The sequence below is a fragment of the Aythya fuligula genome, chromosome W (genome assembly GCF_009819795.1).
Source record: "Aythya fuligula isolate bAytFul2 chromosome W, bAytFul2.pri, whole genome shotgun sequence".
Taxonomy (NCBI): Eukaryota; Metazoa; Chordata; class Aves; order Anseriformes; family Anatidae; genus Aythya; species Aythya fuligula.
The window spans coordinates 13,966,825-13,990,337 of NC_045594.1; the positions used below are offsets into that span (position 1 = coordinate 13,966,825).

At 47.6% G+C, this 23,513-nt stretch overlaps 1 protein-coding gene across 1 annotated transcript; it reads left to right on the top strand.

Moving 5' to 3' along the window:
• Nucleotides 1-18,294: 18,294 nt before the first annotated feature.
• LOC116501361 (histidine triad nucleotide-binding protein 1-like) lies at nt 18,295-21,825 on the top strand. The gene is made up of 3 exons (XM_032206873.1): nt 18,295-18,431; nt 20,670-20,775; nt 21,480-21,825. The coding sequence occupies exons 1-3, from the start codon at nt 18,295-18,297 to the stop codon at nt 21,732-21,734; spliced, it is 498 nt and encodes a 165-aa protein (XP_032062764.1). The 3' UTR covers nt 21,735-21,825.
• The last annotated feature ends 1,688 nt before the right edge of the window (nt 21,826-23,513 follow it).

The window sequence follows — 23,513 nt, forward strand, 5'->3', positions numbered from 1 at the left end:
TTGAGCTATATTTTAATCTCTAGATGGATTAACCCACTTGTGTAACTCTCCAGAGAACTAAAAACAGCTTGATTACATGCTCCAAGAGGCTTGACCACGTAGGCACAGTATTACTAAGAGACTGAGCAGGGTCATATCAGTTACCTTTTTTCATCTGTAAAGGGTCTGTGATTACCCCTGCTGGGCTGCTGTGTGTGCGTGGCTTTTTGGCATCTGTGGAGCTCAGTTGCTTTTGTGTGTGTATGTTCTTACTTTTTGTGTTGTTTTTTTTGTTTGTTTGTTTGTTTGTTTGTTTTTGTTGTTGTCGTTGGTTTTTTTGAGAGGCAAATAGTGCGTGTGCTGAGCGTGGTTGGCAGGAGCTGTCTGGCAGGGAAGCTGTTCAGGACTGGTAGGTTTGGTTTCTAGGAGCATGCGGCATCCTTCCTATGCGATGCGACTGATTCTTGGGCAGGAACGTTCCAGCTCGTGTGTCTTAAATAACGTAGCTTGTGTAGTGTGTGTTGTGTGGCCTGGGCAGAGTTTGCTTTGGCGCTGTGAGCAAAGAATCTCAGTTAAAGCTGGTGAGCAGCTGGAGTAACGGAGCTGGGAAGAGAGAGGTATTGCAGCAGGTACACTCTGGCTGTGAGGTGCCTCAGGGTGTGCTTCTCTCTTGTCTCTGCAGGTGCTTCGTGCAGTCTTGGACAGGGAAGGGAAATCCCCATGTCACGGAGCAGTGAGGGAAGGTGAGAGTGTTTTCAGCCTGGTCATCCCTTATCCAAAGCGAACGGAAGACACTCAAGTGTTTCCCTCAGGGTCTGAGGTGAGGCTGTTTGGGATAGAGGAGCAGTGTGGCAGGTGCAAGCACAGTGGTCATTTTGTCCTTTTGTGTTCCCAGGTGGCATGGGTGATGCTGTCTACTCCTTCTGAGCTTGGACTTAATTTCCAGGTACAGAGGCAAGTGGACTGCTGTTTTGAAAGGATACAATTAAAGATGGAGTCGCTTATGTTGATGAGGGATGGGTGCTAATGCTGGCAGCTGAAAGTTTATCTTCTGGCTGTGTTTTCCTTTGTTCAGGCTGAAACTCAGTGTGCAGTCCAGGACGTCATGACCTGAGCTGCCTCTGGAGTGACTCTGGTGAGTGATGAACAGAGGTAGCAGTTGTTTTGGGGGTGCAGTTGTCACTGCAGTTATTTTCCTACATGCAATAGAGTAAAATTTCAGTTTGCCTTTTAGAGGTGCTTTAAGTGGCTTAAGAGAACAGGTGGAAGCATCTGCCACGTGGGGCAGGTAAGAGGCTGAGGTTAAGGAGGGGATGAGAGTAACTGTCCAAAGGGTGCTGTGGGTTTTGCTGCTGTGGTTGCTTTCTCCTCTGTTTATCAGGTGCCACAGGCAAGGTGGGCTGTGATAGCCCTTAGAACAGGAGCAAAGCAGGTCTCTGGAATGCTGCGTTGTTCCTGAGAAAGGTGTTGTAGAGGAAAAAGGTTGTCTGGCGTGGCAGTTCCTGATGGCAGTCTTCTTTGGTAGGTGAAGAGGTGCCTGAAGCCCCATGCTGTGTAGCCTGAGCACACTTCACTGAGGATGAAGCCTGCTTTCCAGCAGTTCCCAAAACTGTGTTGAGGCTGAAATGCTGTGTCTGTGTTTGGGTTGGGTTTCAAGTTTTCATGCTGTGTTAGGGATGGGTTTCAAGTCAGTGCAGCGGAGGGCCAGGACCCAGTGTCCTGTAGTGTGTTTTGACCCATCAACATAGCCTTTTGGTTCTCCGATAGCCTACTCAAGTATGTGATTTTTCCTGCGAGTGATATTATTACATTGAATTGTTTTTCTTTGGCATGTTGTGCTTTTTTTTTTTTTTTCATGCTCCTGGATTTTTCTTTCTATGTAAAGAAAGGTTTGAGCTAATTTCAGTTGAAAAAAATCCAGTTACTTGCTTGGTCATATTGTCCTTTCAAGATTAAAAGCTGCAGCCTAAGCATGCGGAATGTTGCTTCTAGAAACAGCCCGATTCTCTTGTCTGCACTCTGCTTGCTGTTGAGCTAAATCAGATTAAAAACAAACAAACAAACAAAAACACGACAGCTGCTGCTTCTCCTTCTGCTCTCTTTCTACTTTCTTGTGCTTTGCCCCTTCCCTTTCCCAGGTGATTGGGTTTGGGTGCTGGGCGCGGCCAAACGGTATATGAGCCCCAGGTATGCCATCAGAGAGCTCCTTCTGCCTGGGCTGCTCTTTGGAGTAAGTGCTTTGTTTTTCCTTCAGTCAGTTGCAGGGTTCTTTAGGTGGGCCAGAGTCTATGGACTGATGTGTTTCCAAGTATGCACATTTTTTTAAGGTAGCAATTAGTAGGATCTGGTAGAGTAAAGCAACTGATATAGTACTAGGTGCCTTTATTGCATGCAGTTCTTTCTCAGGTGAGTAATTGTTATGGCATGTTCATGGATAGGACAATAATGTTAGCTTGTGTGTTTGCTTAGTGGTTCTGGGTCCCTCAGGATTTTTGCAGAATTACAGGGCTTACTGTGAGTCTTTGCCTGTATGTCAAATATTATCAGTTACAACCTTGGTGGCAAAGTGAGGGAGCAGGGTTTAGGAGAAAGGTATTGTCGAAGCTCCCTGTGTAAGCATGTATCTGAAACCAGCAGCAGTAGGTGTGTAAGGTGTAATCTTGTTCAGGGTTAGGGACAGTTTGTTATATTTTTGCAGCTTTTGCCTGTGGTTTTGCTGGCTGTTGAGTCTTTAGACCTTACAGCCTTCTAGATTTTAAGTGCTTGGAATTCACTTAGAAGAGGGATGTTTAGTAGGGGTTGCTGGCTAACTTGTTTTTGGGAAATCATGGGGTATGGTTCCTTTTTTGGGGGTTACATTTTAATCTCTAGATATCTCAAGCCATTTGTGTCACTGTCCAGAGGATTCACAAAGAGCTTCAGTATGCATTGCAAGGGGCTCGACCGCATAAGCGCAGTATTATGAAGAGACTGAGCAGGGTCACCCTTTTCATCTGTAAAGGATAAGTCTGTAATTACCCCTGCCGGGACTGCTGTGCATTCATGGCTTTTTGGCATTTGTGGACTAAGGGTGTGTTTTTTTTTTCTGGCTCTGGTCTTTGTGTTTGAGTCCTCTGCAAGAAGCTGTACTGTTTGAGTGTCCATCGTGGGCATGACCTTCTCTCTTTGTTTCTTGTAGCCCAGGGCATGGGCACGGAAACTTGAACGAAGCACGAGGGTGAGTGGACAGCAGTGTGGGCCCTGAGTTGGTCAGTGGACTGTGTTAGTCTGTTTTGCCTGTCGGGCAAACTACCTTGCGACAGCTGAGTATGTCTCCTGCCATGTTTTTGAGGCGCGCCAGACATCAGCAGTTCCAGTTCCTGAAATGCTGGAGATGTGTCTCTTTGGGGTGTTAGGTGAGTGAAGTGGTGATACTGGGTTGGGGAACATGGGTCTGGGGCTCCTTGGCTCTTGCGGTAGGGGATGAAAGAAGAGGAGTGGGTATAGACCGTTTTATGGATTGTCACGTTTGTCTGTTCTTTCTCCTTGGTCTAAGCCCCGTGGCCTTGGCTTGGCACAGTGAATGGAAGCGCTGGGTGTGGGTTGGGAAGGTGAGTGGAGAAAAGTTGGAAAATGGGCATTGTTTTTGGTTTGGTAGTCTATTGGTCCGCCTCTGGGTGACTCCTCTTTTTCAGGGATGAAGAAGGTACTGGGAACATCCTAGCTGGTCTCTGTGGTCCACATTGAGGATGTATTCTGAGCCCTGAGAATTAAGTTCAGGGGCAAATCTTGTGTGTTGGCAGGGGAGGCAGGGAGTTGTCTAGGGGGTGTCTATCTGATTTCAGTAGCAGAGCAGGTCAGTTGACTACTGTTTTGTTTCTGAGGAGGGTGTTTCACTGGAAGAAGTTTGGCTGGTGTGCTGGTGCCTGATGGCACTTTATTTCTGCAGGAGAAGAGGAGCCTCAGGCTTGAAGCAATGTCCTGGCTAGCCTTTGTGTTCCTTGATGAGGATGGAACCTGCCTCCCAGCATTCCCAAGCTAAGTTGGGGAGGCAAGTGCTATGTTTGAGTTGGGGTTGTGAATGGACCCATAGGGCAAGGGTCTGTGCTTGTAAGTCATTGCAGCGGATGGGGCCTTTCAGGATTGATCAGGTCAGGCAGAGATGATGTGTGGGGAGTTCTGTCATGTACAGTGTGAACACGTGCCAGGCAGGGCAGTCCCAGCTTGTTGTCTGTGCTGTGCTGTTGCTCTTGGTGCTCGGCAGGCCCTGGGGAAGCCATCCTGAGGGTATTGAACACTTGACCTCATCGGAATAATGCTGATGTTCAACTGGGAGCTGAGCACCTCTTGTCTTGCATTAGGAGCTTAAAGGGATCACTTCTTCTGTGCGTGTAACTTTTATTTTGTATCGAATGTTTCCTGATATGATCGTTATGTTACGTGCTCCTCAGGTTTTGATATCCTCATCACCTTCTTCCACTGGACAGATTAGATGGGCAACTTGTTAGCCACACTAAAGGTCCTAAATGCTTGTTTTGTCATCATAGGGCTGATCCAAGCACTTCTTGTCTTGCAGTTGCAGCTTAAAGAGCAGATGCGTTTTGGGTCTTGTGCATATCTGGTTTTAGATTGTGTCCGTTTCCATCGTCACTGTTGTGGAAGTCATCTGGGCTTCACCAGGAGCTCAGGCTTGAGAATTCATTTCCAAAGCATTATTCTTAAGGGGTTTGCACTGCCCATCCTTCCGGTCTCTTGTCTTTAAAGGCAAGCATTTTATGCGTCCATCATCCCAGTTCTGGCGGTCACTTTCAGTCGCAGGTCATGGCATTTGAGTCTGTCCCTGGGGTGGCCACAGATCATCTGTTCTGACTCATTGTCACTGTAGGGCTTCCCTCTGGGAGTTGTCATTCTGCCTGGTGTCATTCTGTTAGGCTTCTAGATTTTTCTTTCTATGTAAAGAAAGGTTTGAGATAATTCCAGCTGAAAAGAGGTGTTTTTTGTTTTTGTTTTTTGTTTTTATCTGAATAGGGTAAAACGATCTATTGATGTTTCCTTAGCTGGGCATAGTGCCCAAAAATGGGGAGAGAATGAATGGCCTCCTGAAAGAATCATACAGCATTATAGACCAGCTACCTGGAACCTGAATGAGGTAGTATAGGGGGCCCGAGAACCTATTTGTAATTTGAATTGAATAATTCTGTTGCAAGCTGTCCTTGAAATTGTAACTAATCAAACAGCGATGGCTTTGGATTTTTTTTGGCTGATCAATCCACCCAGGTGAGGAATGCTGTCTTTCAACATAGAATGGTTTTAGACTATTTACTAGCAGAAGAAGGGGGAGTGTGCGGCAAGCTGAACGATTCTAATTGTTTATGAATTGATGATGATGGAAAAGTGGTTAAACAGGTAACGAAGGAAATTAGAAAATTAGCCCACGTCTCAGTACAAACTTGGAAGGGTATGGATTGGGATTTGTTTTCATGGCTGCCTGGTGGACTGTGGGTTAAAAGGATGTTATTTTTATTTTTGTGCTGTAATGATGTTATTATTCATACCTTGTATGATACCTTGCTTTACATTATTGATATGCCGAATAATAAATAGTACCTGATTTGTGATGACTTCGGTAGAGAAGAAAGGCAATGTGTCAATAATGGTGCTTAAGAAATGGACCCTTCAAGAACCAACTGACAAAATCCAGTTGTTACTGGCAAAAGTTGAAGAGACACGAATTGAGAATATTAAAAAGAAGATGAGGGATTGTAAGGAATGTTCCAGCAATTCATGTCAATAGAGGGCTTGAAGGGTAAACCTTGAGTCTCAAAAACCTTGGGTTTCAGAATGACTGCTAACTATTGTGACTATTGCATGGGACACTATGCAAGTTTCTGATATCTGGCCAAGAGATTAAGGAGAAGGGGAAAGCTGAAGAACGACTAAAAAACAGCTTGCATGGGATGCTGCGCAAGTCTCTGATATCCGGCCAAGATGGACAAAGGAGAAGGACAAGGACAAAGCCTGGGAGGAAGACTACAAGCCTTCAGCATGAGAGACCCCCAGAGGGACCACCAGAGACTGCATGCACCAGTGGGAGGGTTTGGATTCCAGGAACTAATTATAATAACCCTGCCTTTTCTAGAAGTAGTAATGAACATGTATTAGCCTAGGAGCATAAAAACCAGCTGCCTCATGTAACGTGTGCGCATGTTGGAGGAGCCCAGACTCCCCGCACACCCAGTGCTGTTTACTTGCCTTTTATTAACCCCATAAATAAATCTTATAAAGCTAAATTGACTCGGAATTTATAACAGAAGGGACCCACAAGGACCCTGGAACATGTCCAGAGAAGGGCTATGAAGCTGGTGAAGGGCCTGAAACAAGTCCTACGAGGAGTGGCTGAGGGCACTGGGGTTGTTTAGTCTGGAGAAAAGGAGGTGCAGGGGAGACCTTGTTGCTCTCTACAACTCCCTGAAAGAAAGGTGTGGGAATCTGGAGGTAATCTGGAGGTCGGCCTCTTCTTGCAGATAACTAGTGACAGGGCTAGAGGGAATGGCCTCAAGTTGTGCCAGGGGAGGTTTGGGTTGGAAATTAGGAGACAGCTCTCAGAGTGGTCAGACATTGGAACAGGTTGCCCAGGGAAGTGGCAGAGTCACCGTCTGTGGGGATGTTCAAGGAGAAGTTGGACCTGGTGCTGGACATGGTTCAGTGGGTGACATTGGTAGTAGGGTGATGATTAGACCAGATGATCTCAAAGGTCTTTTCCAACCTTTATGATTCTATGTGTCTGAGAGCGTTGTCCAAACACTTCTTAAACTCCAGCAGACTCGGTGCCATGACCACTTCCCTGGGGAGCCTGTTCCAGTTCCTGACCACCCTCTTGGTGAAGAACCTTTTCCTGATATCCAGCCTGAAGCGTCCCTGTTGCAGCTTCAAGTTGTTCCCTCAGGTCCTGTCACTAGAGAGAAGAGATCAGTGCCTGCCCCTCCCCTCCCCCTCATGAGGAAGCTGCAGACCACCATGAGGTCTCCTCTCTGTCGGCTCCAGGCTGAACAATCCAAGTGACTTCAGCTGCTTCTCCTACGTCTTCCCTTCTAGATTCTTCTCATCTTTGTTGTCCTCCTTTGGACACTCTCTAACAGTTTTATGTCATTCTTATACTGTGGCGCCCAAAACTACACACAGTTCTCAAGGTGAGCTGCACCACCTCTCTCTGAAGCCTCACCACCCTCCATAGAGTCAACAGCTCCAGCCAATTTGGAATCGTCTGCGAGCTTGCTCAAAAATCCTTCAAGATCTTCATCCAAATTGTTAATGAAAACACTGAAGAGGAGTGGTCCTAAAATGGAGCCCTGGGGAATCCCACTAGTGACAGATCACCAGCCTGATCTTGTAACTCCATTTACAAGAACCCTGTGGGCCCCACACGTCAGCCAGTTGTTCACCTGTCTTACTATGCTTTTATCTAACTGTATTCTGTGTGTGTGTGGGAGGCAGTGTGTCAGGCCCTGGGAGCCATCTGATGAGCCTTCACAGAGCAAACTGTGAATCGACAACATCTGCTATTCTGACTGTTAACGTGATGTTTTCCAAAACTGCAAGTAAAATACTTCTCTTCTAATGCTGTGTTGGAGGACCCGTAAAATCATTTCCCACCACATTGTTGGTTTGTTGTTTCTTTGATTTCTTCCCCCACTCATGTTCTACCATTGGTTCCTATGCTCTTGCCACCCCCTCAGTTGACTGCCCCTAGCCATAGTGCTAGGCCTATTGAGATTAAAAAATTGTATGCTTTTGATTGTAAATGCTTCATTAATTCTGTCTTCTGATGTTTAGCCCATAGCCCTGGTGCATCTCCTTCTGTTTTCAACTCCATACAATCTCAGTGTCAGGAAACTTTTTTGTTTGTTCGTTTGCTGCTTTTTTTCTTTTCTTTTTTTTTTTTTTTTGTTGTTTGTTTGTTTTTTGCTTACTCTGGAGCTTAAGATATGCCTCACTGAAACTTGCTATACCTAGGTTACAGGTTTATCCAGCCTATCCCATTTCCTTTCACCCATTCATTCCCACATGTACGTAGACAGTTTGAGTGATATATATACACACATTCTTTGTTGAATGAAAAAATAACAAAAGCTATAGTTTACCTCTGACCCCTGTTCTGAAGAAGGCAGAAAGTTCATGAATTAGTGACCTAACCCTATGCATATTGCATTAGGGAAGGAACAGTGCAGCAAGTGATGTACTGTAATTCAATATAACCTAGCACGTAGTGGCACAAAACTACAGTATTCAGTATTTGTGAGCTGCAGTGTTCTAGGGGCTTGACATGGCACTTTCCTCCATGAAAAGGGTTGCGTTGTGTACAAAGTTGTGAAAGAAACACTGCCACTCAGTGTTTTTCAGCTGTTTATCTGTAAGGAGTTAGTATTGGCTGTCTAGTGTTTTTTGTTTGTTTGTTTTGGTTTGTTTTTTTGTAGAATTGGCCAGAGATCTTGCATGATCAGCATGGTGCTGCTCATAAATGTGTGGCAGACCCCTATGGGGTCTAAGCTTAGCTATAATCATAAACCATAAAATAGCTGAACTGGGAGCTGCAGGGTTGATGTGGGAATGTTGAGGTGAAGCTCTGTGGTTTGTAGTACGCAGGAGGTCAAACAAATGTATTGAATGATCTTTGATGGTCTAAAAGTACACAAATCCCAGCCATGTAAATCCCAGATGAAGGTATAATAACATGGCAGAGTAGCATGGTTCTGCTCTGAGATGAGACATAATTTGTGGAAGCAGAGCAGAAAAGATGTTTGTGAGTAGATGAATTACTGACCGTTTTGACTCTAGGAATGGATGACTTCAATGAGGGAGCTCCTTCAGCTTTTCAATATATTGCTCTCCGAAGTAAGACAAAGGTTTTGTCTGAGAAAAAGTGAACAAAAAGTTAACCATTCATGTGTTTGGGTTTCTGTGTGGTTTGTTGTTTGTTTTTTTTTGTTTTTTTTATACACGTTTAAAATGAAGTGACTGTTTTTGTGCTGGTTACATGCGGTGTCTTTTATATGCATCTAAATTACGTTTACTTTGGGAAAATGTTAGGCAATAATGGAATAATGAAAGTTAAACTTGATTTTGTCATTACACCAGACTGAAGCATGATTTGAATCAAGTAATTGGAATTACAGTAGGCTAAAATTGCTGAAAAACGAGTTTGGAAAGTTGAAATGCATTTATTTCCTATTAAACCTTAATTAAAACATTTTGGTTGTTTTCAGTTAAGAACTACTGGATTCATAAATGTAATACACGAATTATAACATTTATGAAGTTTAATATTTAAACCATATCATTTTCAAAATACAGAATTGTTAATTTTATTGAACAAGTTTTCCAGTTTTCAAGCAGTGACCTTGCAAACAGTTCAGATAATCGGTGACCCTTAAAAGCACAAGCCAGTGTTTTCAAAACAAAACAAATCTCCTACTTAAATATCTCCTTTTTAGTGATCTTCTAAGAGGTTAATTACTAACCACCGTTTGCTGCTTATGTTACCATCCTCATCCTCCATCCTTCACTCCTTATCTCTTCTTCTCTTAAACTTCACGTTGCCACTGTTGTTTTCAACCTTTCTTCTTGGATGGATGGAACAACATGAAACAACTTTTCTAGCCAGAATAGAATAATTTCTGAATTTTATTTATGTATTAGCATTCTTCATTCTGGTTGTGTCAGTGGTCCACTGACTTAACTGACCAGCAGCCTGCATTCCCTGCCACCAGCCCCTAACCACCCCCCCCAGAACAGAAGAACTGAGCAACCATTCTGGAAGGTTCTGGTGGTGAATGTTGTCATGAATATATGAATGTTCTTTACCCTCTTCCAGTCTTAATCCTATTTGTACTTTTTTTTTTCTTTTTTTTTTTTTTTTTTTAATAACCTCATTGGAAGAAGTAGCTCTATACATTTGCACGGGGTCACAGCGGCTGCTGCTCAGCAGGCATTGATCTATGGAGGATGGCACTGTTAGCCCACCGTGTTGCTGGAGGGCAGCCAATAAACGATGACCTATGAATGACATCACAACCAGGTGATTGTGATGACCCATGGCAGCAGACACCAAACTGTCCTTCAAGAAGGCCCCAGGCTCACTGCACCGTCCGGTGCTGAGGGGTCTTCATCTCCTCCCTCCCAGCTGGGCGTGGTTGTCTTCTGCTGAGGTACCCCAGTACCACAGGGCACTGACCATGGCATCTGCCTGGGAGAGGAAGTACCTGTACTCTGAGATGGGGAAAAGGAGCGTGCTCCTCCCTGATCTCCTTCTTTCTGAGGACTTCATCTGGGACAGCCTGATCCCCAAGGTTATCGTGGGAGTGCTGTTCTTAGCGGATTTTTCAGGTGGGTCAGGCACAGTAGAGCCTCCTCAGAAACGAACCATTGGGACACACCAGGCCCTCGGGGGCCCTGGCCCGTAGATGGCACAGCTATCTTGTCGCTGTTGAGGACTCCTGCTGTGATGGCTAAAGAGAGCACGGATTGGCTTCTCTTGCGATGCAGCGACTGACAGGTGCTTAGGCTTGGCAGCACAGGACTGGCTGCCAGGCCCTGTGGCTCATGTAGACATGTCCTGATTTCTGCCTGTTCTTCCTGCAGGTTTCACTGCTTTGTCAGAGAAGTGTGTCCAGCAGAGCGGCACAGACAGAGGTGCTGATGAGCTGGCACAAATGCTCAATGACTACATGAGCGACGTTTTGGAGGGTAAGAGCCATGCTGCCAGGCTGTTGTATATCGGGCCCTGAGGTTGCTTGCGGAGGGCAGAGGCAGCCTTGCTGCACCACCTGCTCTTGCCTCCTTGGAAGGGCTATGGAGCTCACTGTGGCCTGGGGGGACAGTGGGAGCCGTAGGGCTTCCATGGCAAGGGAGGAATGCAGCAGGTCTCTTCTGCTGCCCACTGTGACGAGGGAGGCCCCAGTGGACTGCAGGCTGGCAGACGTGCCTCCAGGCAACAGGAAGGGCTGGAAGGACTTTCCAGGGAATTACAGGCCCGTCAGTCTGATGTCAGTATCAGGGCAGGTTACGGAGCAGGTGATCCTGAGTGCTGTGACATGGCATATGCCTCCAGTGGAGGGATCAGAAGCAGCTGGCATGGGATTTTGAAGGCTAGGTGCCTCCTGACTACCCTGATCTCCTACGACAAGGTGACCCATTTGGTAGAGGAGGGAGAGGCTCTGGTCATTGTCTGCCTGGCTTTTTATAAAGCGTTTGACACTGCTGCCCACAGTATTCTACCAGAGAGACTGGCTGCTCAGGGCTTGGGCAGACATACTGTTTGCTGGGTAAAGAAGTGGCTGGACGGCTGGGCTCAAGGAGTCAGCAAGTGGAGTTCAATCCAGGTTCAATCCAGTTGGTGTCTGGACACCAGTGGCTTTCTCCAGGGCACTCTACCAGGGCCTTTTTTGTTTAACATTTTAATCAGTGACCAGGAGGGAGGAGGGGATTGAATGCACCCTCCATCAGTAAGTTTACAGACGATTCCAAGTAACGCGGGATGGTTGACTGGCTTGAGGGTGGGAAGGCTTTGCTGAGGTATGCCTTATTCTCAAGGGATGCCTCTAGGCAACAATGTAGTTGAGGGTCGTAGCATCCAGAAATATATAATTACTATTGGAAGGAGATTACAAGAGCTAAGAGAAATTGGAGTGATGGCTCAAACACCACCTTTAGGATTTGCTATTCATAAGATAGAACCAGGAGACAAGGTCTTAATAAAAACCTGGAGGGAAGAATCATTGAACCCCCGATGGGAGGGACCGTACCTTGTTTTACTTACTACTGAAACAGCTGTGAGAACAGCAGAAAGGGGTTGGACCCATGCATCCAGGGTAAAAGGACCAATAAATACCGAAACTTGGAGGGTTGAGTCCGCTCCTGGGGAACTGAAATTAAAGGTGAAAAAGAACTAATGTTCTGGCAATAAGGCTCTGCATAAATTAAGGATGCCAGAAGAAGGGGACGAGCCTGAAGGGAAGAAAGGGAGAAGGCAAGACCGGGGCAGGACTCTCCACTGCGGTGTGTATGGTCTACCGAGGGAGGCAACCCCTACGGGTATTGACTGCCGAGTGAGAGGGCCTCGACCGGACTTCTCCCGCACTAAAGCCAGGTTGTCCCAGGAAAAAGAAACAAACAAGCAAGCAAAGATGTGTATATAATAAATAAGATTTTTTTTTAACCTACTGTAATTAGTTTCCCAGGAGCTGGATCACCCTCAAAGGCTGAACAGTAACCCAAGCTCAAATAGATCCTGGAAGTGGGCCCAACCCCTTGATTGAAGGCGTTTCTCACACCCCCACAATACCCCCTGGACGACGCAGAAAGATGTTATACTTCCTGGTACTATTTTTACAAGGGCAATTAAGCCATGGGAATAACTTTTTCATTCTGGGGGAGGAAGTGGCCAAGGCTTTTAACCTTAGCAATTGCTGGGTTTGTGGGGGACCAGGGGGAGCTGAAAGTTGGCCCTGGGTAGCTGGCCCAGTTGAACCTAAGCGGTGGGTTAGTAATTTGAGTGAAGTTCATAATGGTACACAATTCTGGAAAGAGGAAGAAGGCCCGTGGCAATTGCACTCGTCAGAGAAAGGTATATACTGTTTAAACAGAACAGGAACAGTAAAGGTGGGAAAAAGCGTTTGTAAATGGGCTCTATCTCCTGGGTATGAATGTACTGATCCTGAATGTGGACCTATAAACTGTACAGCAAGTAAAGGAAATGGAATGCTAGGCATGTCCAGCTGAAAAACGGGACTTGGCTGAAATGCTCATATAAGAAAGTTTTTGGACCTGGATGTGAAGCCATGGCAAGAGCACAATCAAAGGGACAATTCGACGTTCAAATCCTGAGTTGTCAGCGTGATAACACCACTAGGGAGCAGCATGTGGTAAGAGTCTACCGCTGGAGGTGGCAAAATGAGCATGGGACACAAGTGTTCTTTAAACATTTCTGGTCAGCTCGTAATATGACAAGTCGTGAAGGAGAACTTAGTCGTCATTGTGAGTGGGAATCTAGTGCGGGAGCTTGGAGGTGTATATATATATGAGTACTAATGGGGCAAACATTGTAACAGGACCGCTTGGTAACGGAAACACTTTTGTATTTTCACGCCCCAAGGAATAAAAGAGAATGGGACGGTCCTTTTCCAAATGGGACGTGGGCTCTAAAGGGACATTATTGGGTGTGTGGCAAACAGGCCTATAAAAGGCTACCAAAGGACTGGTCAGGAATATGCTATGTGGGGTACATAAGGCCCTTGTTCTTTTTATTGTCACAAATACAAGGAAATCACTTAGGAATAAAATTATATGATGATCTGAATAGAGAAAAACGATCTATTGATGCTTCCTTAGCCGGAGGTAGTGCTCAAAAATGGAGAGAAAATGAATGGCCCCCTGAAAGAATCATACAGTATTATGGACCAGCTACCTGGAACCCGAATGAGGTAATATCTGGAGCCCGAGAACCTATTTATAATTTGAATCGAATAATTAGGTTGCAAGCTGTCCTCAAAATAATAACCAATCAAACAGCGACAGCTTTGGATCTTTTAGCTGACCAGTCCACCCAGATGAGGAATGCTATTTTTCAACATAGAATGTTGTTCTGCTATTTACTAGCAGAAGTGGGGGGGTGGGGTGTGGAAAACTAAATGATTCTAATTGTTGCTTACAAATTGACGATAATGGGAAAGTGGTTAAACAGATAACAAAAGAAATTAGAAAATTGGCCCACGTCCCAGCACAAACTTGGAAGGGTATGGATTGGGATTTATTTTCATGGCTGCCTGGTGGACCATGGGTTAAAAGGATGCTATTTTTATTTTTATGTGCTGTAATGATGTTATTATTCATACCTTGTATGATACCTTGCTTTACATTATTGATGCGCCGGATGATAAATAGTACATTTGTAATGACTTCATTAAAAAAGGAAGGGGATATGTCAATTATGCTGCTTAAGAATTGGACCTTCCGAGAACGGACTGATGAAATCCAGTTATTAATGACAAAAGTTGAAAAAGAGACACGAATTGAGGATATTAAAAAGAAGATAAGGGATTGTGAGGAATGTTTTAACAATGCGTGTCAATAGAGAGCTTGAAGGAAAATGTATTCGTATGTTCTTTCCTTGAAGTCTCTGATACCTGGGGGTTTCAGAACAACTGCTAACAACTGCTAACAGTTATGACTTCTGAATGGGACACTATGCAAGCCCCTGATATCTGGCCAGGAGATTAAGGAGAAGGGAAAAGCTGAAGGACGGCTAAAAGACAAAGCTCGCAGGGAACGCTGTGCAAGCTTTTGACATGCAGCCAAGGAGTACAAAGAAGAAGGACAAAAAAAAAAAAAGCCGGAGAGGAAGACTATGAGCCTTCATCATGGAAGACCCCCAGAGGGACCACCAGAGACTGATACGCATGCTCCAGTAGGAGGGTTCAGATTCCAGAACAAATTATAATAACTCCGTTGTGTTTTTTTTTTTTTTTAGAAATAGTAATGAATATGTATTAGTCTAGGAGCATAAAAAATCAGCATCTTGATGTAACAGGTGTGCGACTAGGTGGAGTGGAGACTCCCGGCGCACGCAGCGCCGTTTGCTTACCTCTATTCTTTTAATAAATTGTAAACTTTGATTATAGTCCTCTTTTGGGACTGAGCTACTTATGACATGATCCAGCTATGTGGGCAGAAGACGGATCCTGGGGCTATAGGACCCCAATATATATGCTTAATAGAATAATTAGGTTACAAGCTGTAATAGAAATAGTTGTAAATAAAACCGGAGATGCACTCGGATTAATTGCAAAGCAAAATACTAAGATGAGGGCTGCTTTGTATCAAAATCGCTTAGCTTTGGATTATTTGCACAAGAAGGAGAAGTCTGTGGAAAATTTAACCTTAGTAATTGCTGTTTTATAGATTGGTGATGAAGGTGTTTCTTCCTAGTAGCTGGTAGAATGCTATGTTTTGGGCTTAGGATGAGAAGAGTGCTGATAACATGCTGATGTTTTAATTGTTGCAGAGCAATGCTTACACCAAGCCAAGGACAAGCCAAGGACGTTTCAGCTTCTCACTCTGTCCTGCCAGCAAGCAGGCTGGGGGTGCAGCAAGAGCTGGGAGGAGGGCCGGACTGCTCGGGGTTAGGCTGGGCATTGGACAGCGGGTGGTGAGCAATTGCATTGTGCATCATTTGTTTCATACACGTTAAAAAAAAACACATACACGTTAAAAAAATAAAGCACAGCTAGAGTTGAAGCTGGCTGTGTCTGTGAGAGAAAATAAAAAGGTTTTTTTTAGATATGTGAATGGAAAAAGGAGAACTAAAGAATACATAGGGCCGCTCCTTGATAGGGAAGGTCTCCTCACAGACAATGACATAGGCAAAGCAGAGACGCTTAATGCCTTCTTTGCCTCTGTCTTCAATGCCGATGATGGGCTTCGGGACCCAGGGTGCCCTGAGCTGGAGGACAGGGACGGTGGGGATGACAAACTCCCAACTGACCCTGAACGTGTGCGGGATTTGCTACTCCACCTGGATCCCTACAAGTCCATGGGTCCGGATGGGATTCATCCCCGGGTGCTGAAAGAGCTGGCGGACGTCATCGCGGAACCTCTTTCAATTATTTTTCAACGATCCTGGGAATTTGGAGAGGTCCCGGTAGACTGGAAGCTGGCAAATGTTGTGCCGATTTTCAAGAAGGGTCAGAAAGAAGACCCTAGCAATTACAGGCCTGTCAGTCTCACGTCGGTGCCTGGTAAAATCATGGAGAAGTTGGTTCTCGAACTTATTGAGGCGCACCTGGGGGACAAAGCAGTCATTGGTCCCAGCCAGCATGGGTTTGTGAAGGGTAGGTCCTGCCTAACTAACCTGATTTCCTTTTATGATAAGATCACCCGTATGGTGGACCAAGGGAAACCAGCTGATGTGATTTTTTTGGACTTCAGCAAGGCTTTTGACACGGTTTCCCATAGGATCCTACTGGACAAAATGTCCACCATACAGCTAAATAAAAACATCATACGATGGGTGAGCAATTGGCTAACGGGCAGGGCCCAAAGGGTTATGGTAAATGGGGCTGCGTCAGGCTGGCGGGCGGTCACCAGTGGGGTCCCTCAAGGCTCCATTTTAGGGCCGGTACTTTTCAATATTTTTATAAACGATCTGGATGTAGGAATAGAAGGTATTTTGAGCAAGTTTGCTGATGACACCAAACTTGGAGGAGTTGTGGACTCAAATGAGGGCGTAAAGGCCTTGCAGAGGGATCTGGACAGGTTGGAGAGCTGGGCGATCACCAACTGCATGAAGTTCAATAAGAGCAAGTGCCGGGTCCTGCACCTGGGACAGGGAAACCCTGGCTGCACGTACAGACTGGGCGATGAGACGCTGGAGAGCAGCCTAGAAGAGAGGGATCTGGGGGTCGTGGTAGACAGCAAGTTGAATATGAGCCAGCAGTGTGCCCTGGCAGCCAGGAGGGCCAACCGTGTCCTGGGGTGCATCAAGCACGGCATCGCTAGTAGGTCAAGGGAGGTGATTGTCCCGCTCTACTCTGCGCTGGTGCGGCCTCACCTCGAGTACTGTGTGCAGTTCTGGGCACCACAGTATAAAAAGGACATGAAACTGTTGGAGAGTGTCCAGAGGAGGGCTACGAAGATGGTGAAAGGCCTTGAGAGGAAGACGTACGAAGAACGGCTGAGGTCACTGGGCCTGTTCAGCCTGGAGAAGAGGAGGCTGAGAGGAGACCTCATCACAGTCTACAACTTCCTCGTAAGGGGGTGTCGAGAGGCAGGAGACCTTTTCTCCATTAACACCAGTGACAGGACCCGCGGGAACGGGGTTAAGCTGAGGCAGGGGAAATTTAGGCTTGACGTCAGGAGGGGGTTCTTCACAGAGAGGGTGGTTGCACACTGGAACAGGCTCCCCAGGGAAGTGGTCACTGCACCGAGCCTGTCTGAATTTAAGAAGAGATTGGACTGTGCACTTAGTCACATGGTCTGAACTTTTGGGTAGACCTGTGCGGTGTCAAGAGTTGGACTTGATGATCCTTAAGGGTCCCTTCCAACTCAGGATATTCTATGATTCTATGATTCTACGTTATTATTAGTAATACTATTATCATAATGATTGTCTTTGTTAATATTGTTATTGTTATTATTTATCTGTCTTTATCTCAACTCACGGGCTTCGCTTTCCCGTTTCCCCGTTTCTCTCCCCATCCCAGAGAGGGAGGGGAGAGGGTGAGCGAACGGCTGTGTGGTGTTTAGCTGCCGGCCGGCTTAAACCACAACAGAAGGAAAAGCTGTAAATGAACTTGTAAAAGAAACGAAGAAAATTGCACATGCCCCAGTTCAAACTCGCTATGGAATCGATCTAGGAGGATTATCGGGGGGCGGGGGGCGTGCTTTATGGGTGTTGATTGGCTTACTAAAATTGGGATGGTTGTACTGGGGGGATATGTGGAGGATTTTAATAATTCCATGTTTTACCAGCCCAATACACTCGGTTATACAAGGAATGCAAATACCTGCGGTACCTGTTGTGGGAATAGAAACGTTGTTTTTGCAGAGTTCCGCTGTTTAGAGGGAAGGAACTGTGGTACTGAGATATGCTTGCAGTGATAAGAAAGCTTAGCAGGCGACCTCGTAAAATGCAGACAACCAGACTCCTTAGGACAATTAGGTGAAAATGGCGGTGTCAAGTCAGATAAGTGAAGAAACATTACCACATCAGATAGATTGTGAACCTGGATTACCCCCTCAGTGGGGAAACGGGGGAGGGTCCTGTCATCAAAAAGCATATAAACTGTGTTTTGGAACTAGTAGGCGCGCTCTCCTGCTTGTGGGGCGCCCGCCATTGCAATCAATCGCGAGTAAATTACTACTTCACTGAGATCCTCGCCTGAGCCTAAGCTATCGGCTACGGAGTGTTTCTCGCCCTCCCTTCCAACCCAAGCCACGCTATGATTCTATGAGCGGAGCGCCTGTTCTGTGGAGCTCGTTTCCCAGCCGTGCAGGGCCCAGATTCCCTCCGCGGAGCCGCCCAGCCCGTTTTCGGGCGCCCACTTCCTCCCTCCCGGTCGGCTCCCTCCGCGCCCCGAGGGCACGCGACCTCCCTGAGCGCCGATAAGCACCGGGTCGACGGGAGCGGAGCCGCCGAGAGGGCGGGGACAAGGGAAGAGGGCAGGCGAGGCAGCCAATCGAGGCGCGGGGGCGGTCGGCGGCGATCTGTCGGCCCAATGAGCGCCGCGGAGGGCCGGGCCGAGTGCGGGAAGCGAGGGGGCGTTGTACCGAGCGGGCGCCGTCATGGCCGACGGGATTGTTAGGGCGCAGGCCGCCTGGCCCGGTGGCGGCGCTGCCGCTGCTTTCGGAGCGGTCGCCTGCAAGGGCAAGGAGGTCCCCGCCAACGTTCTCCGTGAGGATGAGCGGTCGTGGACGAGGAGGTAGCCGCGGCGTTGTTGTGCGAGTCTTTCCTTCCTTTCCTTTCCCTCGGCCGCTCGCAGGCCCTCTGAAACGAGGGCCCGTCGCGGGTCCCGGGAGTGCGGCAGGGCGGGTGGTGGCCTTGCTGCGGGAGGGAGGGAGGGAGGGACGGACGGACGGACGGTCGGTCGGGGTCTCTCCGGCTCGTGGCGCTCTCTTCTGCAGCGCCTCTAAAACGCCGCGCTTCTTCGGTGCCTGCCCCCGGGGTGCCACGGCGCGTACTGGGTCGCCGGCGCAGTCGGTCTCCTTGGGGGTTCGGACTGTATGCATATAGGCAGTGAGCATCGCAGTAGTGACCGCAATCAGTCGTTTCTGCGTAGCAGAAATGCAGGTCTTGATGCGCCTCGTGATAGCGTTCTAGAGACGCCCCGGCTCGGCTGTGCTAGGCTTTGGTTATGGCACCACCCCCACCGCGCACACGAGCGCGCGCTCTCTCCAAAGTGGCTTGTGAAAGGGAAGAATTGCAGCTTTTCCTAGCTTTCTTAAACACCTAGAAACCAGTCAATCCCGCAGGCTGCGAGAGCTTCCCAGCTCTCATTTCCGTGCTGGAGGTGGACCGTGATAAGAGCACGCTGGCAAGGTTCACTGATGCTGGTGCGCCGCAACGTGCTAGGAACTAAGTGAGCAGCTGCTGAGAGTTATGAAAAAATTGCAGATGTTATCTGCAAGGTGTTAACTCTAAGTTAGTGTCCAGCATAACCGTTGTTGCTGTTTTTAAGTTTGAAATGCTAAAGATAGGACAGTTAGGGATTTCCTCTGCTTCTGACGGCAGGGTTTATCTGCAGCGTGGAAAACAGGCCCTTAGTGAAAGGGGCTGCGTTGCCTGCTCTGCGTGCTGACTCGTAGAATGGTTTGGCTTGGAAGGCACCCTTAAAGATCATCTAGCCCAACCTGCCTGCCGCGGTCAGGGACGTGTTTCACTAGATCGGGTTGCTCAAAGCGTTGACGCGTTGCTTGGAACAGTGCTTTCTTAATAGGTCTCGGTAATGTTGCAGCTGCTGCCCGTTTGGAGTATTGGAAGCGTTCAACTGCTCTCCGGAAACCGTGCTTGCGGTAGCGCCCTGCCTTTACGAAAGGGCGCGTTTCCTGTCTCCTTCATGGTGAAGGCTGCGCGAGGAGTGTGCGTGTGTGCGTGTGTGTGTGTGTGTGTGTGCGCGCACGTGCATCTGTTTTGACTCGGCCATACTGGCTGCAGCAACGTATGTAACCTGAACGCTGTGCTTGATTGGAGAACCAGGCCGTTAACTTGAGTCTGATGAGTGACTTGAGAGCAGACAACCTACTCTGACCGCTCTTAGTGCGACGCGTTTCCTGGAGGACGAATTAGTTGCAGTTTCTCGCTTGGTCTTAACTTGAGGTGGGGGGAGGGGGCGGGGGCTTAGAACCGCTTTTGGAGCGTAGTTGGCTCTAGCGAATGGTCTTGAATTTGCTTAGCTCGCTGTACCGAAGGCCTGTTTTACGGTTGAGCGATGTTATAGGGAGGAGCGTGAGGAAGGCTTATAATTCTCGATTGTCGTGCAGTGAAAGGCGATGGTGAGTAAGAAGTACAAAGCATCTGTGGAATCGAGTCTTATCGGCAGTGTTTCAGTCGCATCTAAAACAAATAAAAATAGCGGAAGTCGCTAACCTGAAGTACTCGGCTGTCTCGCTGCCCCCGTCACCTTGCGCGCTGGATCCTGCTTCTGGCGCCGTATGCAGTTTCTGTCTGCTGGTGATTTGGGGAGTTCCCTCGCAAGTAGTTGCGAGTTGATGGTTTCCTACAGGTCGGTGGTATTCGTGTTTCGAAGGTGATGCCTTGGCCTCGGTCTGGAGGTGTCTGACGTCGGTCCGGCCGTAACGGGCTAATTTGGAACGTTCCTTCCCCTGAGTACGTGGCGTTCTCGAGGACGGAGAGTTAATACGGCCTCAGCCGGATTACTCCAGGTTCTTTGAAGATGCCTTCCTGCCTCTGGCCGAGGCAATATTTGGACATAACCGAAGGACAGTTAGCCATTGTTTGCCGCTTGTGTGTCTTGTGCGTAGAAGGTAGAGAACTTTGCCTATTCAAAGCTCGCTTAAGAAGAATCGCTGTTTTGTCGTGCGCGTTTGGGGCGCCTGATAATCTGCTTCGGTAGGACGAGTTCAGTGGGGCATAGTGATTTGCTTAAGCTGTTGCCTTTCTCTGAAGCCGACTAGGTTTTAACTGTTTACTCTTCCTCCAGTGCCTTGCATTCCGTGATAGTTCGCCTCAGGCTCCAGTGTTTTTTCCTAGTCCTTCCTGAGAAGGCAGTTGTCCGGTTATGTGAAGCAGACGATTCTGGCGGACCCGTGAGTACTGTGGGAGCTTTCTGTTTGCTAGGCTGGCTGTACCTGTAACAGGTTTGTAACTTCCTAGACTCTTTCCCGTCCCCTCTTTTCCTCTGGCTGTTGCAGAGGGGCGCACAGTAGGCTATTTGGGGTTGTCCGATGCTGTAGTCTTTCGCCTCTAGCTTGTAATGGAGTTGAGCTTTTTGACTGAGAGCAGTGATATAAAGCGATGCTCGTCTCCAGCTACGCGCTTGCAGTGCAAAAAGCAGCGTTGTTCCGGCGTGCGGTCTGATGCCCGTTTTCACGGTTTCCGGACAGCGGGGGTGGTGCCTTGACTATGCAGAAGAGGGCTTGGGGTTTGGGCAGGTCAGAGGCGAGGAAAGGGAAAGCTGGTTGAGCGGCGCTTGGGTGTTTGTTTCGCTGTTAGCTATGCAAGTCAAGTTCCAAGGCTCTGTGAGCCCACGCAAGAGAAAAGGCACCGTGAAGCTTTTATTTTCCGCCAGAGTGGCTTATGTTGCCCGAAGCTATGACGGGGGCTTTAAGCCCCAAGGCAAATTCAGCTTCTGTGACTGTTTTGTAGTCTGTTACTGTCTAGAGGGTAATTCAAAGAGCGGCGGTTGAATTGTGAAGGATTAGCTAACCGTGTTCTGTGGGTGGTTCTCCGCTCGCGTTCATTCTGTGCGTCGTGGCACAGCACGTTAGGTGACGTTATTTCCTTTTTCCAGCTTCTTGGGCGTTTCGTGGTTGTTGGCAAGAAGTGTGCTGTTAACCTGGACCTGACCAATGGATTCCGGATGGCTGTGAATGCCCACCCTCGGGCCCTTCAGACTATCGTGTACATCTATGTATTCTGGGTGGCGGTCAGTTGGGCCGGCCTCGCGGCTAAGGTTTTTGCACCGCAGGCGTCACTGCACGCGTACGGGTCGCCGCCGAATAGGTTTCATATGTTGCCCATCAGTCTAGCCCCTGTTGAGGTTTGATTTATTATTTTTTTTGGACGGCTGTCTGTGGAGGGTAATAAAGAGCTTTTGAGCAGCATTTGCACAATAAAGATGGAGCATGGGGATATCACCTCTGTCTTGCGTGTCTTACCGATGGAAATAGTTCCGCAAGTTAAAACAGCGTCTCCCTGGAGCGCACGTGTGTAGAATGTTTTGGTCCGTTGACAGTGTCGTGTAGGTGGTGGTTTGCCCATTCATTTGGAACGCGAAGCTAGAAGCGCTCGGCGGTCCTGTGGGTCTCTGTCTTCCTAAGACGATCTAGGATGTGCTGTGTGTTTGAGGCCTTGCTATCTTCCCCCTGCTCCCGAATAAAAGCGTGCCCTTTTATTGCGAAATAGCCGCGTTGAGGACTGGCAGATGTAGAACCAGAGAAGAATAAGGTTGGAAGAAAGCTTCCAGGCATTGTCTGTTGTCTGCCCCTGTCCCGAGGAGGAGGCAGAATAAACTCTACCGGGTGTAATTTCTGACAGGTGCTTGTCAGCCTGTTCTTGACTACCCTAGGAGTTTTGCTACCGCTTTCTTTTCGGTCCTCCTCGTGGGTTTCGCAACTTTGAGAAGGAATTCCTCCCACAGGATGTAGAAGGCTCTGGGATGCTTGAGTCGGCTTCTGATAAGTTCGAGACTCGGCTGCCGTTCTCTTTATTTTTTGTGTTTATTTTTAGTGTCTTTTTTTTTTTTTTCCCTAAACGAAGTCCGTTGTTCAGTAACTAGAAGAAGGATTAGCTAAAGGCACCATAAGGCTTTTAAATGCGATCACCTCTCGTGCTTTGTTAGACCTATGGCTTCGCTCTGCTCCTTGTTTAATCGCGATTACATTCAAGGCTTACTGGAGCGTGGGAACGTTAAAATGCTATTAAATACTCTTAGTGTTTGAAACTTGCTAAATGAAATGATTTTTGTGACTCCGTTCCTCATAAAGAAACTTGATTCGTTAGCCAACCACTAGAACAGGCTGCCCAGAGCTGCATCCAGCCTGGCCTTGAACGCCCCCAGGGATGGGGCATCCACGACCTCCCTGGGCAACCCGTTCCAGTGCCTCACCACCCTCTGAGTGAAAAACTTTCTCCTAATATCTAACCTAAATCTCCCCTGTCTTAGTTTAAAACCATTCCCCCTTGTCCTATATGATCCTTCCTTGATAATAATGATTATTATTATTAATTAAACAATTTAACTAAAGGGGAAAAGAAAGGGGGAAAGGGAAAAAAGGAAAAAAACCAAAACAAATAAAGGCTACGTGGAAGTAGTGCAGAGGAAAGAAATTACTCTCTACTTCCCACAAATGAGCGATGCTTGACCACGTCCTCGAAGCAGGGCCTCAACGTGCGTAGCCGGTGTTTGGGAGGAAGACCGACGTTTTCACAACGAGAGCCCAGCCTTCCCCTCTTCTTCCTGTTTCCACCTTTTATTGCTGAGTGTGACATCATACGGTATGGAATATCCCTTTGGTTGGTTGAAGTCAGCTGCTCTGGTGATGTTTGTCTTCTCGCTTTTTTGCCCACCCCCTAGGAGGGTTAGAGAGAGTCCTGATGCTGTGCCAGCGCTGCTCGGCAGTAGACGCAACACTGGTGTGATACCACTGCTGTTCTAGCTACAAGTGCAGAGCACAGCACTGTATGGGCTGCTGCAGGGAAAGTTAACGTCCCAGCCAGACCCAGTACAGGCCGTTGCCCCTTGTCCTATCCCCGCTAACCACTGCACAGAGGGTGGCGAAATCCCACTGTCTCCCACGCAGAAGATATTTGTAAACATTGATAA

Excerpts from the sequence above, each read along its gene's own strand:
- LOC116501361 (XM_032206873.1), top strand. The coding sequence starts at position 18,295 with ATGGCCGACGGGATTGTTAGGGCGCAGGCCGCCTGGCCCGGTGGCGGC. Across the intron at positions 18,432-20,669 it reads GAGCGGTCGTGGACGAGGAG|TGCCTTGCATTCCGTGATAG; the intron begins GTAGCCGCGGCG and ends CTCTTCCTCCAG. Across the intron at positions 20,776-21,479 it reads CAGACGATTCTGGCGGACCC|CTTCTTGGGCGTTTCGTGGT; the intron begins GTGAGTACTGTG and ends TCCTTTTTCCAG.